The sequence below is a fragment of the Strix aluco genome, chromosome 4 (assembly GCF_031877795.1).
Source record: "Strix aluco isolate bStrAlu1 chromosome 4, bStrAlu1.hap1, whole genome shotgun sequence".
In the NCBI taxonomy this organism is placed as follows: domain Eukaryota; kingdom Metazoa; phylum Chordata; class Aves; order Strigiformes; family Strigidae; genus Strix; species Strix aluco.
The window spans coordinates 95,240,106-95,257,186 of NC_133934.1; the positions used below are offsets into that span (position 1 = coordinate 95,240,106).

The 17,081-nt window shown below is 37.5% G+C and overlaps 1 protein-coding gene across 23 annotated transcripts in view; it reads right to left on the bottom strand.

The window, feature by feature from the left end:
• The window catches only part of GPHN (gephyrin), a 303,549-nt gene that overhangs the window by 164,529 nt on the left and 121,939 nt on the right, over positions 1–17,081 (bottom strand). For all 23 annotated transcript variants that reach the window (XR_012623280.1, XR_012623279.1, XR_012623278.1 and 20 more), the window contains one exon: positions 8,618–8,675. Coding sequence is in view for 19 of the 23 variants with exons in the window: in XM_074824459.1 (XP_074680560.1) it covers positions 8,618–8,675 (58 nt within the window). In the remaining 4 variants the exon portion in view is untranslated. The remainder of the gene's footprint in view (positions 1–8,617; positions 8,676–17,081) is intronic.

Below are 17,081 nucleotides of genomic sequence, written 5' to 3' on the forward strand. Positions count from 1 at the left end.
CTTAATGAAGCTGAGCTATGTTCTCTCCTCTCACTCAGGCTGAAACCTCATTTAAGAATTGACTTTTCCAGTGCGAATAGAAGACACTGAAAACATTGCCCAGTAAACCAGGTCGGATGAAAAGCACAAGAACCATGTTAGAGCAAGTAAGAAGATGCCCCAAGACCTAACTAGGTTTCAGGTGATGACTGGTACAGAGATATGTATTTAGCAAAAATGGAAAATGAAAGAAAGCCAGGAGGAAGTCAGAGAAAATTGGTTACTATGGCCACAGAGAGAAGCAGAGACATTTTTTATGTTGGAAAACAACAAGAAATTTGAAATCTCTTGTTGTTTGTTTCTAATGTATTTAGTGAAGAAAGATTTAATAAACAAAACAGGACTGTGGTAATGAAAAATCTGATACACATTAATCTCCCCTCTGAAGGGCAACAGCACCAAGAATGCTTAAATGCTACATAACCAGAAAGGCTTGAAAGATCAACAATATACTGGTTTGTCTTGTAAATTAACTTTCTGCTATTTTTCTTTTTTCATCCTATAGATACTCATTTCTCTGCAGAAGAACTACAGAACTATTTTGTTTGTTTTGGACAGTAAATAAGAAGACTACTAGAATTATTTTATATCATTGGCATTTCAACTTCAATGGCTGCACTATCTTCCTGCAATTCCCTTCCACATGCTGCAATATTCCATGATCTGTATAACACAGGCTAAACTTCTTTTGGATGTCCATAAGACCAAATTTCACGATAAAATATAAAATGCATTAATGTAAATCCTTCTCACATTAGAACAGGAATTAATAACAATGCTTCAGCATCTTCTATATTCAAGACAGCTTGTAAGAGGAAGATAGCTTGGTGAGGTGGTCTCTGTCATTTCTGGAGCCATGCCATCTCTGAGGCCACAGAGCCTATGAAACATAAGATGGAAGACAGGAGGAAAACAAGAAGTGATAATTCCTATTTTCATATGGAAAGTTAGTGAGTATACTTTTTCATCCAGAGCATCTAGGCACTTGATATCCTTTGCCAGGAAAGCAGAGGAGTGCTAGCGATACACTCAGCAGTCCTAATAGTGATCAGAGTTTGACCATTAACAGATGTAAAGAAATTTGGGCCACCCCCAGATATTTGCTAGTGTCTCTTCCAAATCAAAAAAAGTCAATCAGTGTCTTCAGTGCCAGATGCCCAAAAGAGCGGATGCTCAGCTTCCCCCGCCCCGGTTGCTTGGTTTACATCATGTACCCTCTCAAAACAGTACGGAAGCAGCAAGACAGAGTGGAAAAATGGAATATGTCTGTAATACTGGTAATGGCAGCAACTGCCTGGGCCTAAAAGAAATCCCATTGAATGCCAGGGAATATCCACAAGGGCAGGGCTGAATCCTGTTATCCAATAACCAGGGAGCAGCGATACAGACACTTCAGCCATCTTCCATTTTACATTCTTTTTGTGCAGATGTTTTTTTGGTTGAGAGGTCTGTGATTGCAGTGAGTATCCATCATCCACAGAAGATGAGAGAAACAGATGAAAAGTCCCTTCAGTGAGTACTCCCTAAAGAGTTTCTATACAAAAACTTGAGACAGCAATAGTTATAGCACAGAGAACAGTCATGTCCTTCAAGTAAAAAGAGTCCCAAACCTATCAGAGCAGAAACAATCCAAGAGTCAAAACCAATATCCACAACTACTGGCTTCATAGGTGGGGAAAAAAAAATCCCACAACAGAAAAGGCATTCTTATGAAACACTCATATTTCACTGGTGTGAGAGTGTGCCTGGACAGTGGTTCAGGCTTGCACAGCCAGGCTTGGCACCAACCCCCAAGATTCTAAGCCAGAACCCAATGTAATACAGACTGCACTTTCCAGAAAAAGGGGAAAAATCAGTTTTAGAAGAAATAAAACTAACTTAAACCAACAAAGGACTAATGAGAAGAAAAACTGACATAAAACAGATAATGGAATCACAGTCAACTAGAAGCAATGTAATATGATACAATATAATATAGATAATCAGCTGTTGACAAGAACTAAAAGAACAGAGCACAAATGCATGGCATGGGGGAGAAAGAGCTAAGAGCACATTATCAATACTGCAAGGGGCGTAAATCTCTAGCCTAAGCTACTCTGCATATGTGCTTATAGCATGAATGCATACATATGGACAAACAATTAAAGGAAAGTAATTTTTTGTTTCATATAGTGTTTTTCACGATTTTGTCACATTGTCTCACACATAAACCTTTTCATTCTCTTTAGCATGGAAACAACAAAAGTCTGTAAGATCATTTAAGGATTAATACTTCAAGTAAAAACTCAAAGTTCTTTCTATCATCTAAACAATTGACATTTTCTGTGAGTCGTATGTAGCTTGAAAAAGAGTAATAATTAGTGATCAACTCTGCTAATGCAGGATTTAAAAATTGGGAAGAAATCTGTGTGTACATCAAGTAAACTAGTTATGGGAAATATGATGAGACATAAAGTTGTTGTAATGTAACACATCCCACTTCTCAATTCTCCTAGCTGGATCCATGGCCATATGAAAGTGTCCTTTATGGAAACCTGAGAACCAAGCAGGAGATCCAAATCTGGAAGTTTATCAGGGATTTCATACACTAAATTGAGATCTCAGAATAGTGTCTCTTCTTATGTTACGGGTTGGGATACTTGCACATTCTTTTAGAAACCTTATTTTCCTGGCTGCAGGAACACAATGAAACTGTCTGCTGGAGTGTCAGACTCTGAGTGCACATTACGAAAGTTAAAAGAGAAGCCCTCAGTTTTAGCCAACACACAGTCCAGCCTGACTAGTAATCTAATCATGGAAGAACACGTGACCATCACACATTGCCTTTAAATCTTTTTCAACTTGTATCTGTAACCTTTGGAGTCTATGGAAATACTACTTGTTAATACTCATTAGACATTCAATTGATAATATCCTTTTATGTCATGCTACCCAGTAAGAGCTCTTGTGCCATGAAGTAGTAATTCTAATCTGAGAGGTAAAAGAAGGAAAAATTGGCAGAAAAATCGAGAACCAGAATTGTCCTTCCTGCAAGGTAAATAGTAAAGCTTCTTAGTGCTTTATATTTCTCAGTAATGGGATTGGTGGGAGTGCATACTTTAAACAGCTTGAACCTCTTCAAAAAAACTCTTATTCTGAAAGGTCAATGAAGAGAAATCTATTTTTTGTTTGTGCTGGATTCAAACAGATACACAAAATTATAATCTCACCATTACCACCAAATTGTGATGCCTCCCATCGTAAACCTTGTGGAAACTTTCTGTGGAGACCCTCGGCAAATGTTGATACACTTAGCAGATGAACATCAATACAGTGATGAAATAAACCAGATCCAGCACTTAAACTCCTATGCAAAACTGGGATGACAGCACATCTCCTTGTTTATGTAATGCATTGTTGATACTGTAAAAGATGCAAGAAATATTTAAATGCCTGCCACCCTCTATCGAGATAAGAAGCCAGTTTTGTGAGGTCTGAATATTTTGAATCACAATTCTGTTCTAATGGACTATCCACCCCAGTACTAATGATTACCTTTCTTTCATTCATGGTTTTTTGATATGGGACTATAAACTGGCACTTGTTGACAAATTGCTACTTATCTTTTCTACACATTGATAAACATGAAAATGCTTTGAAGGATCAAGGCCAGTGTCTCTTGGCTGCACACAGAGGTTGCATGAGTTTCATCAGTTACTCCTACCAGCATAAAGAACAGATTCTGGCATATGGTATTATGTAGGTATATGACATCACAAGGTCTACAAACCTATCTCCGAGAAAGTCTCTGAATAGACTGATTTTATTTGTAATCATTTCAAAGACGCATATTTTTGATGGCAGATCCACCTTTGCTCTGAAATGCAGCTCACTGATACTGAAATCAGCTTACTTTGTACATAAAATGTTCCTAAATATGATTGTGTGGAAAAGTTAAAATCTCATTAATTCCTAAATCATCTAGAGCAACTGACCTCTAAGAAGAGATAGTGTTCCCCATTTCCCTTCTGGCTACTTCCCTCTCTCTCACATTTTTTTTAGTTTTCTACTCTTAGATCTTTATCACTGGCGTCTGTTGCCTGACAGACCAAAGACTATCTGAGAGGAACGTGTTTCAGCTATTCATGAAAAGGATTTTCACATATTAAACTATTAAATGAACACATACTTCTAAAGAAGAAAAGACAGCTATCCTATCCTACTGAGGGGAAAAGGTCTGTAGTCTTAAATGTAGCCTTTAATACTTTATGCATATGTGGTTTAATTTAAAGAGCAGCTATAGAAGAATTATAGGTGTTCTTTGAGGAGCATAAAGTATGTCTCTGTGTGAAAGGGTGGATAATAGAACTAAAAAAAACCTCCCATCTTCCTCCATAACTGCTTTACATCTAAATTTACAAATTTATAACCAGTACTAAGAAAAATTTCTATTAAGATTTCTTAAAATTAACTACCGGAGGAGGTAACCATTTAACCTTGCTCTCTACACTGGAATATCTGTCTCGTACCACAAGTATTACAAGAATGAAATACAATGGCAATGTCTTTCTTGTGCATATTACTTTGATGAATTCAACACCTGCTGTCAAAGTAATTTCTGGTCTTGAGATGATGAAACCCATGCATATGCCTACATGAAAAGCATATAGGGAAGCACTTTAAAAGAAAAACCCCCAAATTGATTACATTCCTTTCTACTGTTGCCTTGCAAATCCTAGCAAACCAGTTATTTTTTAGAAATCTGTTAATGAGTGGTCTTCTCATTCACTCAGTCTTCCTCTAGAATAACAATCCTTCACAACATCATGTACTTCCTTTGTAATGACGGAATGCTGCAATCAAAAAGAGCATCTCTCACGGTATTATAAACAATAAGATGCTACTGTTGACATATAAAAATATCTACAGGCACATCACACAAAATTTCCCTCATTGGTAAGAGTCATAAACTGCTTTCTACTCCTGAGGCAAACTTCACGTTGTAAACTACATTGTATCTTGTCATGAATGCCATTACTAGAAATAAAGAAATGTTAAGTTTGCTGCCATTTTTTCCTCTCAAATGCAATTGCTTTAATTTTCAACCAGAAGAGGTTCTTCAAAACCAGTGTTGCCTGATATGCTCACCAATCCCTATGTACATGAAATTATTTGGCTTGGAACTCCTCTCCTTTAGGCACAACACACTACTACAGTGGATGACGAGCAAAGCTGAAATCTGCCAATGCATTTTTGCAAGTCTGAAAAGCTCCTTGCTTACTAGATTAATAATTCTGATGAGAACATAAGTCTAGAGAAAGTTGAAACAGTGACACTTTCTCAGAAATATGCTGTAATTCCTATATTTACTGTCTTCATCAGTTCCTGCAGTTTTTTAAAACCAGCAGGTACTGAAAATGAAGTGTCATTGCTTTAACTGATGTAGAGAAATAACAGGAATGCAGATGGCAGTACGTCCATTTAAGCATTTACTCCAGTTTTCCTCCTCTGAAAGCTTCTCTTAGTGAAGCACTGGTCCTGAAGATCCTGTGACAGAAGACATTTCTACCTTCTAGAAAAGTTTTCAGGGGAAAACCTGTGATGGAATCTTCATATTGTTACCTGTTGAGCACTCTCACTTTGGGAACCTAAGTACCTATGACAAATATCTAGGGAAGGTAAGTTACATCACACTCCATTTCAGATGGTGAGGAACCATAGTGGTGACTGGTTCCACACAATTCTTCCTAACCTTGGTAAGGTGCATGAAGGTATTTAGTGTACCTGCTATTGCTTCTGCCATAAATACTCCTAATTCATATGCCTATAAGCATGCCAGACACTACTTAATTTTGGTAAGCAAATTGCTTCAATTACACCCAACACTGACCATATACATTCATTCAAAGAAATAGCTACACATACATACAGGCAATATTCTAGACACATAAACCATATATAATCTCACAGTACATATATACACATAGTAAAATCACACTCACATACAAGGATAAATATATTCTAAACACTCCAGACTGGAAACATTATAAACACATGTTAAAATTTCCTGAGCATTGCAATATGGACAAATAAATTCTCATATATATATATATTACACAGGTTATTTTTTAAATTACTCATACATTTAGAATCATGCACTTCATTAATCTTTTAAAGATACTTTTCAACCAGCAGGTATATTAAGGCTTACAGTTTTTGCTCTTCCATAAACTCAAGAGATACAGTCTCTGCTTACAATGGTGTTCTGCCTAAGATGTAATTACATGAATTAACAAAATCAATACATCTGTTTTCCTTATAAATTATTTTCAGCTGTAAAAGAGGTTAATCTACCACCTTTTCTGGAATATATGGAAACACTGTCAAAGAGACTTCTTAGTTATTTGTCATAGTAATTATTGCTCTCTGCCTGATAAAGTGCCCTCCTCTGCCATTTAAGCAAGCGGTTTACTTTGTAAGGACTATCAGAAAACATGAATATTCCAACTCCTGTGAATACAATTCAGCAACCCGTCAACTTAAATCATATATTAAAACCAGAGCTATTCTTCTTGCACATTTCATCAAATTAAACCCCTTAATATTTCATGTTTAAATAGGGGAGGGATAGTTGCAAGGCAAAATAACTCAGAATTATTGTGCATGGAAGAAGATTCTGTCCTCTCTAGAAGTAACAGTAATCTCATTTGCTTTCTCTTTTATTTCCTCCTCTCTTCTTTTTCTACTCAAATCTGCTTGAAGAACTTTTCAGAAGTTAAGACTCCCCCTACACTTACTGCAAGGATTCTCAGTCTCTGTTTGCCAGCTGCTATTCAAAATATATATATACACAAAAGAATACTTTTCCATATTTTATATAGATTTGTCCATTATACTCACTGCTAGCGTGTCTTAGCATCTTCCAGTAGTGCCTTATTTCATATGAATAACACCTACTGTATTAACAGCTTGAGAAGTTCAATCATTTAAGGTGTGAGAGGTGGGCTGACTTCACTCATAACCGAAAAAAACCCATTACCTGAACAAGACAACACAGCTACCAGAAACAAGTAAAGGAGGTGATTTTTTCCAAACACTTTAAATAGCTCTGACTTAGAACAATACAATCCTCCCTCCACGCTTACATGAATAACCCATCCTTTGCTGTTTCCTAGGATCTCAAGCATTTAAACACCAGCCAAGTAAGAAAGAGCTGAAAAACTGGAACAGACCTCCTTAGCAGGTGGGGGGAAAAAACATTCCTGTGACTACTGATCTTGCCTAATACAGTAAGTTCCTAAAAATAAAATTGTTTCTTATTTCCCAGCATTCCATTTTTCTTTGTTCACTGAACTCAGTTTGCACAATGAAGCCAGAAATACCAGCTTCCTTTTCTCCATCTTCAACATTAGCAAAATGTCAGTGGGTTTGGATTTCTTATATTAAAGGTGAAAGATTATGGTTTAGGGTTTTTCTCATTTTTGTTTTTATAGTTTTGGTGCAGTTCTCTGAACATCATGAAAATATTACATAGCACTACTACGTTTTGAAAACCTTCTTTCTTTCTAATACCAAAGTCTAAACACTGGATCTATCCTAATAAATCATGCTCTTCTTGATAATTCAGGATAGATGAGTTCATGAATCTGAGAGAAGATAAATACATTTTGATCACAATGCAGTGATAACTTTGACTGATGCAGATACAGTCAGTCATTGTATTTGCTTAAAACGAGTTTGATGCTAACTGAGGAGGAATAAATCCTCACAACTTTACACACTGTGAAGTCATGTCTATATCAGATGATTATGCAAGCACTTCCCTTTATGAGTTTTTTAATTACTTGACTCCCTTTGCACAGTTGAAAATGAGTATACAAAACAGCACAATTAAGAAATCACAGTGAGCAAGCAATATGTCAGACTGAGTGATTACCAATCAAATAAAGAACCAGCTACGCAGACCATGCTACCAGGTCTAGGCCAGATTCCTGCCCAGTACCTCTCTTTTACTCCACTGAAGAACAAAATTGACACAAATTGCTGAAGTACTTTCCATGAGTGGACTTGGCTAAAGTGAGTTTTGTTATAACACACATTGCATTGGAGGTAAAATTCAGTATTTATTGTTGACACTCCGCAAAATCAAAGAGCTTTTAATGATTTTGAGCACCAATGACTTCATACTATTCCCTTCTTAATACAAATAATAGTGGAAAAAAAGGGACGTGCTTTTGATCTCAAAAGCAAAAGGACACTATCTTTATATTTGGTTTTTGTTATGAAAACATAACTCAATGCTCACAGTATTCCTGCATTTGTCTTCAGGTAACAAAACAGAAATACATAGAATCACACAAGTTTTTGGCATCAAACAAACCCTACTGAAGTCAACTTAAGCTGAAGATAAACTGTACTTGTAAAAATAACAAAATTACTATTTTAGATGCCTAAATATGGATGCAATAATTTTACTTTAGGCACTTTCCCCCCCATACAATACACTGCAAAGCAAGAAATAACATGTTTTTTTTTAATGTAACATTACTGTAGTTCTCCAAGCAAAGAAATTCAGTGTTGAAAGGCAGTAATACTGTACCTTAATTTCTTCTATTTCATCTGGCACTATCTTGTATGCAGATATAGTCCCACCCAACCTGAAATCAGAAGAAAAATATTCTCTGAAATCAGAAGAAAAATGTTCTCAAAATCAGTGACACAAAGAACAGCATGTTAATGGTGTCATGACTTCTTACAAAACACAAATATTCCTCCTACCAATTTAGAGGTAAAACCCACCAAGCCCTAAAACAACATCAAAAAATCCCCCTTCCTTTCTTTATCCAAAGAAAAATCTTCATGTGATTAAATATTAGAAACAAGGTGTCCTTCATAGCCTGAAAGATAATAATTAGGTCAACCAAGCAGAATTACCATCACCAGGATCTTATTCTTTATATTAATGTCCATCAGTCATCATATTCTATGATTTCTTGTTTGTTGTCTAAGTCGTATAGATGAGTTTAAATATTTGAAGCCTGATGTTCTTTGTGCTCGTATTTCACTAAGCTGCTATACAGTCTTAAATGCATCCTAATGCAATTCTAGAAATGGAAACTTTTTAGATAGACGTGCATGTACGGACCTCACAAACCTCAAAGACTCTATGGTTTACATGTTTGAAAAGTCTCTGGAATTCATGACTGGTAATAAGAAGTGGGTGATGTGTTGTCACTGATGTAGAAAAAAATAGGGGGTTTTGTTCCACATTGAACTTAGCGAACTTGTCTACATCCTGAAAAAGTTATGGTAAAGAATCATTCACATACTGAAGATGCATGAGTAGCATGTACTATAAATGGTGGTAAATATTACATTTTCTCTGGAGACAAGCAGACATGGCTTCTTTTATTTCATGAAGCAGTATCATTGATAGTGACAATTCAGACCTAAAAATGTAACTGCACTAGTGACCTCCCTGCTGGCTCTGCACAGCAACACTAGTCATTTTCTGGGTCCTACAGAAATGGAAATCACATAAGAAACTATTTATTGTAAAGCAGTAGATAGCTATCAAATGTGTATTTGTATTATGCTTCAATGGGCACACACTTTGCTGGATAAAAAACTGACTGGATGGCCGGGCCCAAAGAGTTGTGGTGAATGGAGTTAAATCCGGTTGGCGGCCGGTCACGAGTGGTGTCCCCCAGGGCTCGGTTTTGGGTTCGCTCCTGTTTAACATCTTTATTGATGATCTAGAAGAGGGGATTGATGCACCCTCAGTAAGTTTGCAGATGACACCAAGTTGGGTGGGAGTGTTGATCAGCTCAAGGGTAGGGAGGTTCTGCAGAGAGATCTGGACAGGCTGGAGCGATGGGCTAAGGCCAGCTGTAGGAGCTTCAATAAGGCCAAATGCCGGGTGCTGCACTTGGGCCACAACAACCCCCAGCAGCGTTACAGGCTTGGGGAGGAGTGGCTGGAGAGCTGCCAGTCAGAGAGGGACCTGGGGGTGTTGATTGACAGCCGGCTGAACATGAGCCAGCAGTGTGCCCAGGTGGCCAAGAAGGCCAATGGTATCCTGGTTTGTATCAGCAATAGCGTGGCCAGCAGGGACAGGGAAGGGATCTTACCCCTGTACTCAGCACTGGTGAGGCCGCACCTTGATTACTGTGTTCAGTTTTGGGCCCCTCACTACAAAAAGGACATTGAATTACTCGAGCATGTCCAGAGAAGGGCAACGAAGCTGGTGAAGGGTCTGGAGAACATGTCGTACGAGGAGCGGCTGAGGGAACTGGGGGTGTTTAGTCTGGAGAAGAGGAGGCTGAGGGGAGACCTCATCACCCTCTACAACTACCTGAAAGGAAGCTGCAGAGAGGTGGGGATGAGTCTCTTCAACAAAGTAACAAGCGACAGGACAAGAGGGAATGGCCTCAAGTTGTGCCAGGGAAGGTTTAGACTAGATATTAGGAAGCATTTCTTTACAGAATGGGTTGTTGGGCGTTGGAATGGGCTGCCCAGGGAGGTGGTGGAGTCCCCATCCCTGGAGGTGTTTAAGAGTAGGGCTGACATAGCGCTGAGGGATATGGTGTAGTTGAGAACAGTCAGTGTTAGGTTAATGGTTGGACTGGATGATCTTCCAACCTAGATGATTCTGTGATTCTGTGATTATCTCCTTATTTTTCCTTCCAGTTGTCAGCATTTCTACACAGATGTATTTCCTTATAGTCAGTCTTGAAATTATTGCACATATTGTTGACTCAGGCTAAAAAGGGAAGAAAATACACAGAAAATACTTTAAGATTTTCCCCATAAGTCCTGCCTTCCCATATCTCTACAAGTAAGTCACTCTCATAAATGAATGGCTTGAAGGCTTTAGACAGAAAATGAAGTCTGCATAGGAACAGTCAAATCTGAAGTCTATCACTGCTCCAAGTAATATCAACTATGATTTCTGAGGTAGAGACAGGGTCCAGACATTACTGCATTCAAATTAGAGTGTAGCAATTGCTCTCTCTTATTTCCTCTGCAACTTCCATTGCTGCTAATCATCAATGGATTTGAAAGTTGGAGAGAACTGAAACTTTTTTTTGCCAGTGAAACTACAGACATGAACTTTTAATCTTAGACTCATAGACTGGTTTGGGTTGGAAGAGACCTTAAAGATCATCTAGTTGCAACCCCCCTGCCATGGGCAGGGACACCTTCCACTAGCCCAGGTTGCTCAAAGCCCCGTCCAACCTGGCCTTGAACCCTTCCAGGGAGGGGGCAGCCACAGCTTCTCTGGGCAACCTGTGACAGTGTCTCACCACCCTCACAGTAAAGAACTTCTTCCTAATATCTAATCTAAATCTACCCTCTTTCAGTTTAAAATTGTTACCCCTCGTCCTATCCCTACACTCCCTGATCAAGAGTCCCTCCCCATCTTTTCTGTAGCCCCCTTTAAGTACACAAAGGGTTAACTCTATCCCAGTCAAAACCAGCACATTCTCCACCCCTTATTCCATACCATTTACCGTTTACCATTCTTCACTATACCTGACCTTTGTTCAAATGGCGTTTCCAGGGATAGCTACAAGACATTGATTTTAACATCATGACGAAGGACTGCTTCATCATACTGTGACAAGGAATGGCTCAGATCAGTGCATGTTATCATTGCACGTGACCAGTCCTATTGCTACTAGAATGAGCTCTGTAAGAAAACAATTTTTATTTGGTTCTTTCAGATCCACTCCTGTCAGCACTCTGCAGTACCCAAAAACTAACTTCATTGACTTTCTATCCTCTAGCAGAAGTGGGAGACAAAGCCTCTGCTACCAGCACTCACCAGCAGGGAATTCCACCTGGCAGATTTCTTTATTGGCCACCCTCAGCACAACTGTTAAGCATTTTCTTGAAATACATCAGGGAAAAAAAATCAGAATAATTGACTCAATAAACTAATCTGTCTTGCTTAAAGCATTAATTAGCATAATTTTCTGCAAATACTTCCGCAAAGTTTTGTGTCAAGAGTTTAACACACTCTGAATTTTCCCAGTTGCAATCCAAATGGTAGCACATTTTAAAATAAAATGTCAGGTACCACAATTCCACATTTTTGAAAGAGACATTAAAAGTTATGTTACTGTTTAAATAAACAACCTCTCACCCATAGCTTCAGCTTACCATACACATCTTAATATTTTTTCAATCCTACACTGACATCTTTAGCTTGAAAATCCAGACTACATACGTAAATAATAACAAATTTGAAATGGAAGGAGAACCAGAGACACATAAATATACAATTCTATAAATGCCTCAGAGCTGAAATGACATTTTTAAGGAAATCTATACTTTCCTAATTTCAGAACATTAAATTTCGCTCCATCTTATAACTCCTGGAAGAGAGATCCACCACAACAGAATGCCAGTTAAATCTGGTACTACAGAGGACATAATAATAAAGACATTTGACTTTGTTTATAAAGTTTGGTTGTGAGTTTCAAAGAAGTTTAAAGGCATCACACACACTGGGAGGATCCAATTAACACAGCCTGAACTCTTCCACTGGTCATAAGTATGATATATGCGAGGAACAGAATTTTTGTTTTTAGTATATAATAATGTATCTATGAGAAAAAAGGATTTCAGCTGCCTATTTGGCAGTCTGTGAGTAGTGAACAAAAACATATACACAAAAATTTTAAACCAGTCTGCTTTTCTTCTGGCAAAATGTTTGATTAGCTTCAACGTCATGCACAAAATATTATGGTATACAATTCATGTGCCAAACAAACATTAAGAGGCAGAATCAGTTGTGAAACATGCTGCATACTCTTCACTCAAAAAATCATAAATCCCAGTTCATTCCAACCTCATGGTAAATAGTCTGAAAAGAAATTTGAAAGCGCTTAGTTTGGTGTTACTAAATTGCTATTACAAATCTCCCACAGTCAGGTAAGTCACCAGTGTAAGGGACTACACAGTCACGCACACACACACAAGTTACTGGGAAAAACAAAAACATTGTGATAAATTGTGAGACAGAACAGCAAAATCAAGGCAAACTGAATATCAATACATTAATTGGTAAGTCCAACTTAAGGAAAACTTTGTATTTGGAGTATTTCTCTGAATTACATTTAAGCGTCACTATCAATTGTGACCTGTCTGGAAGTTTGCTTGTTATTTTGCAAATCCTTGATTTGATCACTGACACCTGAAAGAACAGAGACCAGATGATTACACACAGGAGATTTCAGCTACAGGATGATACAGTCTGACAGAGGACTTGCACACGACACACATTTTTTCATTTTCTTGGGAGCAACATCTCTCTGCGGGTTGGTTTTGTTAGAATATTTTATACTAGCTTTTTTGATCACAGTGTTTCAAGAAGCAATTACACTGCAATCAGAAAAGCAAAGGCCAGCTAGCACGAGTACACATTAACTACTATGGGCTTTGTACACTAGAACATAATGCAGCAAAGAACACGTTAGAAGGGCCAGGATTCAGTTCACTGGGGACGCAATTTTTGTGCAGATTCACTCTTCATCTTTCACAGATTTTAGTTTTATTATAGATTTCATTATATTTTTCTCCAGTTCAACAACACAACATCCAGCATCCTATAATATAAATGTAATTTTCTCTCAGAACAAATACGCAACCAACCAAGAGCAAAGCTAAATATTCAGCCAGCTTCTTCCAGTAAGCTGAAAAGACAAGTCACAAGCTTCATCTATAGAAACCTAGTGAGCAAAGTCTCTCTCTCCCAAACAGCAGTATTTTCACACTATAGCAAGCCACAATATTTAATAGTAAAATTATTTTAAATACTAGTTAGCTTTAATTTTTCATGTGTATATGTAACAGATAATCTCTGAAAGGTCCCACAATTTTATTTAAATTTTGATAGACATGAGTCTCATCAAATGTGTATCATACCCTGCATGTAATACAGACACCCCAGGTCTCTAATCCCTTTTCACAAGAGAAGTGAAATTATTCCTAGGTGCAGGAATTGGAGCTGACACAATAAAAATGAAGAACCGCGCCTTATCTTTGAAGAGAGAATCAGAAAAGACAGGGTAGAAATTCCATAAAAATAATTAGGAAATAATAAATCTTATATGTCTATTTGCACAGGAGTTTGCAAAAGAATAGAAACTTTGTGTCTTTTTTAGGGAAACTATTTTAGGAAAAAAGTGCACCTCAGGTTGACACATAATGCATACACTGGGTTCGCAGGAAGTTCACAAAAAGGATTCAGGAGAATGTGGAAAACAAGGTTTCTATAGCAACCTAAGAAATTAGCAAAATACAGGAAATAAACTGAAGTGAGGCCAATACAGTTGTATTGGAACAGATGGAAGCTTTACTATTTCACAATTTAAAGCAGAATATCACTAAACAGGGAAAACTTGAATGTAATCCAAGTTAAGGAAAGTTAAAAACCAGGAAGAACTGTGCTCAAATGGAAGCAAGAAACAATGAACCACCGCCCAAATGGGAAGAGAACTTGAAAAGACAAAACTTAAGAGAAATAAATTACAACTCTATTATAACCGTAAACTATCCATTATTTTAATAAATTATCCTTTTATGACCTGTTTGCTGTATGTTTCAATACTCTATCTAAAACAGAAACTGAATTTCTCATTTTTAAAACATTTATTCTGGATATAAGGTTAAAATTATCACAGTGTTATCTCCCATATAGTTGCAAGTCAGACTTCTGACTGGTTTTTCCCTGTGCCCCTGAATATATGTATGTGCCAATGGACTCACTGGATTATCATGGCATAGCTCATCACGTGCAAGACACTTGTGCACCTGGACTGAATCAATACTGGTCGGCTTTTATAATTTGAATTCTGACCAAAGACATGAAACACAGTCTTTATATACAGTTCCACATTCAGCGACTGCCATAGCTGAGCTATTGATTGATCCGTTAACTTAATAAATGAGTCATACTGTATGCAATGAAGTCAATTTTCTAAAAATAGCCTGTAGCCAGCTTGGCTGCTGTCATCTGCTGAAGTTCTCCAATGCCACTTTAATTAACATTAATCTTTCTTCAGATAGATCACTGTCTAAATGATATCAAGTTGTCACTAAACCTCCCAGTGAAACTCTGCTTCATCTTTAAATGAAAGCAAAACTCAACATCCTCTGCTCAACCTTTTTTTTTCCAGACCCATCTCAAATATATTTGTTAGTCACCATCAGCATATTCTATCTTTTGACTGATTTATAAACCAAGCAGAATATTCAATTGAGAGAGACTGTGCTTGTGAGCAGATCAAATGACTGGGAACCAGACTGGCTATTTCTAATTCTAAGGACATGTTCATTTTATCACAGGCCGCTGAATGAATACATGTTATGATACTACTCCTGTCAGAGGAAACTGACCAAGACAGCATTTTTGGCCTACTCAACTAGGCTAGCTTAATGTTGACCCATGAGACATCACCAAATCTTCTTGCCTTGGATCCTCACATACAGCCCAAACTTCACCAAGTATTCCAGGGAAAGAGGTGCCAGAACTGCATTTCAATGCAACTTTGTTCTCCACTACCTGTAGGGCTGTACATTAAAAGCAGACACAAAGCTACTTTAATTGATACTAGTTTCTACTGACCTTTGAGAAACTGTTAAAGCACCCTGAAGGGAGGTAGTAAGAAGGCATGCTATTTTGGGCTCACTTCCTACACGACAGCACACTGGCAGCTAGAGCAAGCAGCAGCATGCCAACAAGGAATTTTGCAAAACAGCTTGCAAAGTGCTTCGTGAGGACAGTTTTACCTACTCTAAAGTGTAGAGTCACATGATGAAGATCCAGCCCATGTTTTTTGTTTTGCTTCTTTTTGGTTTTTAATGGATTCAATAATTAGATCCTTGAAAACTCACACCCCCACCCCTAATCTTAGGCTAACTTCAACATGCTGTATTCAAAAACCTCACAGAAATTAAATGGTTGCAAAATGCCCTCTGTCAGTTCATATCTATCATGAACAACAGCTCTCAGACGATGACGTCAAAATTACAGGATTCTCCCTCTGCCTCACCATGTCCCAAAGATTTACTGCACACACAAAAAATGAGGGGGGATAAAATTAACCCAGTGTTTTAAAATTTTTATTCCCTACCTTACTATGTTTTAAGAGTAACAAAAGTATAATAACACAGTTTTCATTGCTTTCTGCCTCTTTTTTTCTAAACAGAAAAAACAAACTACATAAAAACTTTATTTTTAAAGAGGAAAAAAAATGTTTTTTTTTTTTCACCCTTCAAAGCTTTTTGGTTTTTAACTTTACTATACTAAAAGCAAGAATAAATTAGAAGAGGCAAATTTTTCAGGCACCTTCAGTAGGAAATTACTGTCATCTCAACAACCTGTTATTGGGAAAGAAGGCAACAAGGATCTTTGTCCTCAACAGACAACAGAAACTAGGAATAAGGTCACATGTACATCATTTGGTAATCACATGACTATGAACCACTTTCCCCTTTTACGAGAATGATTTATTTAATTCTTCTGGGGGAAAATTGGAACTATTATGACATACAGTATATGAACTTAAAAGGCACCTCTATACAGTTATCAAAACCCACATCAGTTCAGGGCTTAGTGTAGTTTTGTAGGGGATATCTTTGATTTAACTCAGTGCACAGGGCACACCTATATATGACAGTTTGGGGTATTAACACTGCCAGCCAAAAGACATATCTATAGACTGCCTCCTCTTGAAAATGTTTATCAGTTTACTTACTATGTAATAAAGACACAGAATGGGAGCAGGGAAGGCAACATCCCCAAGAAATTTTGGGCTTGCGGGCACTGGCCCTCAAAAGAAACAAAATGGATGAAGATGACACTTAAAATACATGGATTTTCCTGTGGTGCAATGTTACTATTTTTTACTCTCAGCATGAAGAGAGGTGCCTTCTGAGCAAAAGTAGGAGAAATGCTGAACTTCCATGAGAAGCAAAAGCTATTTCAGTTTTGCTTTTCACTAAACAAATTCATTAATAATTGTTCAAAAGTCCTATCACTAATACTTGTATGC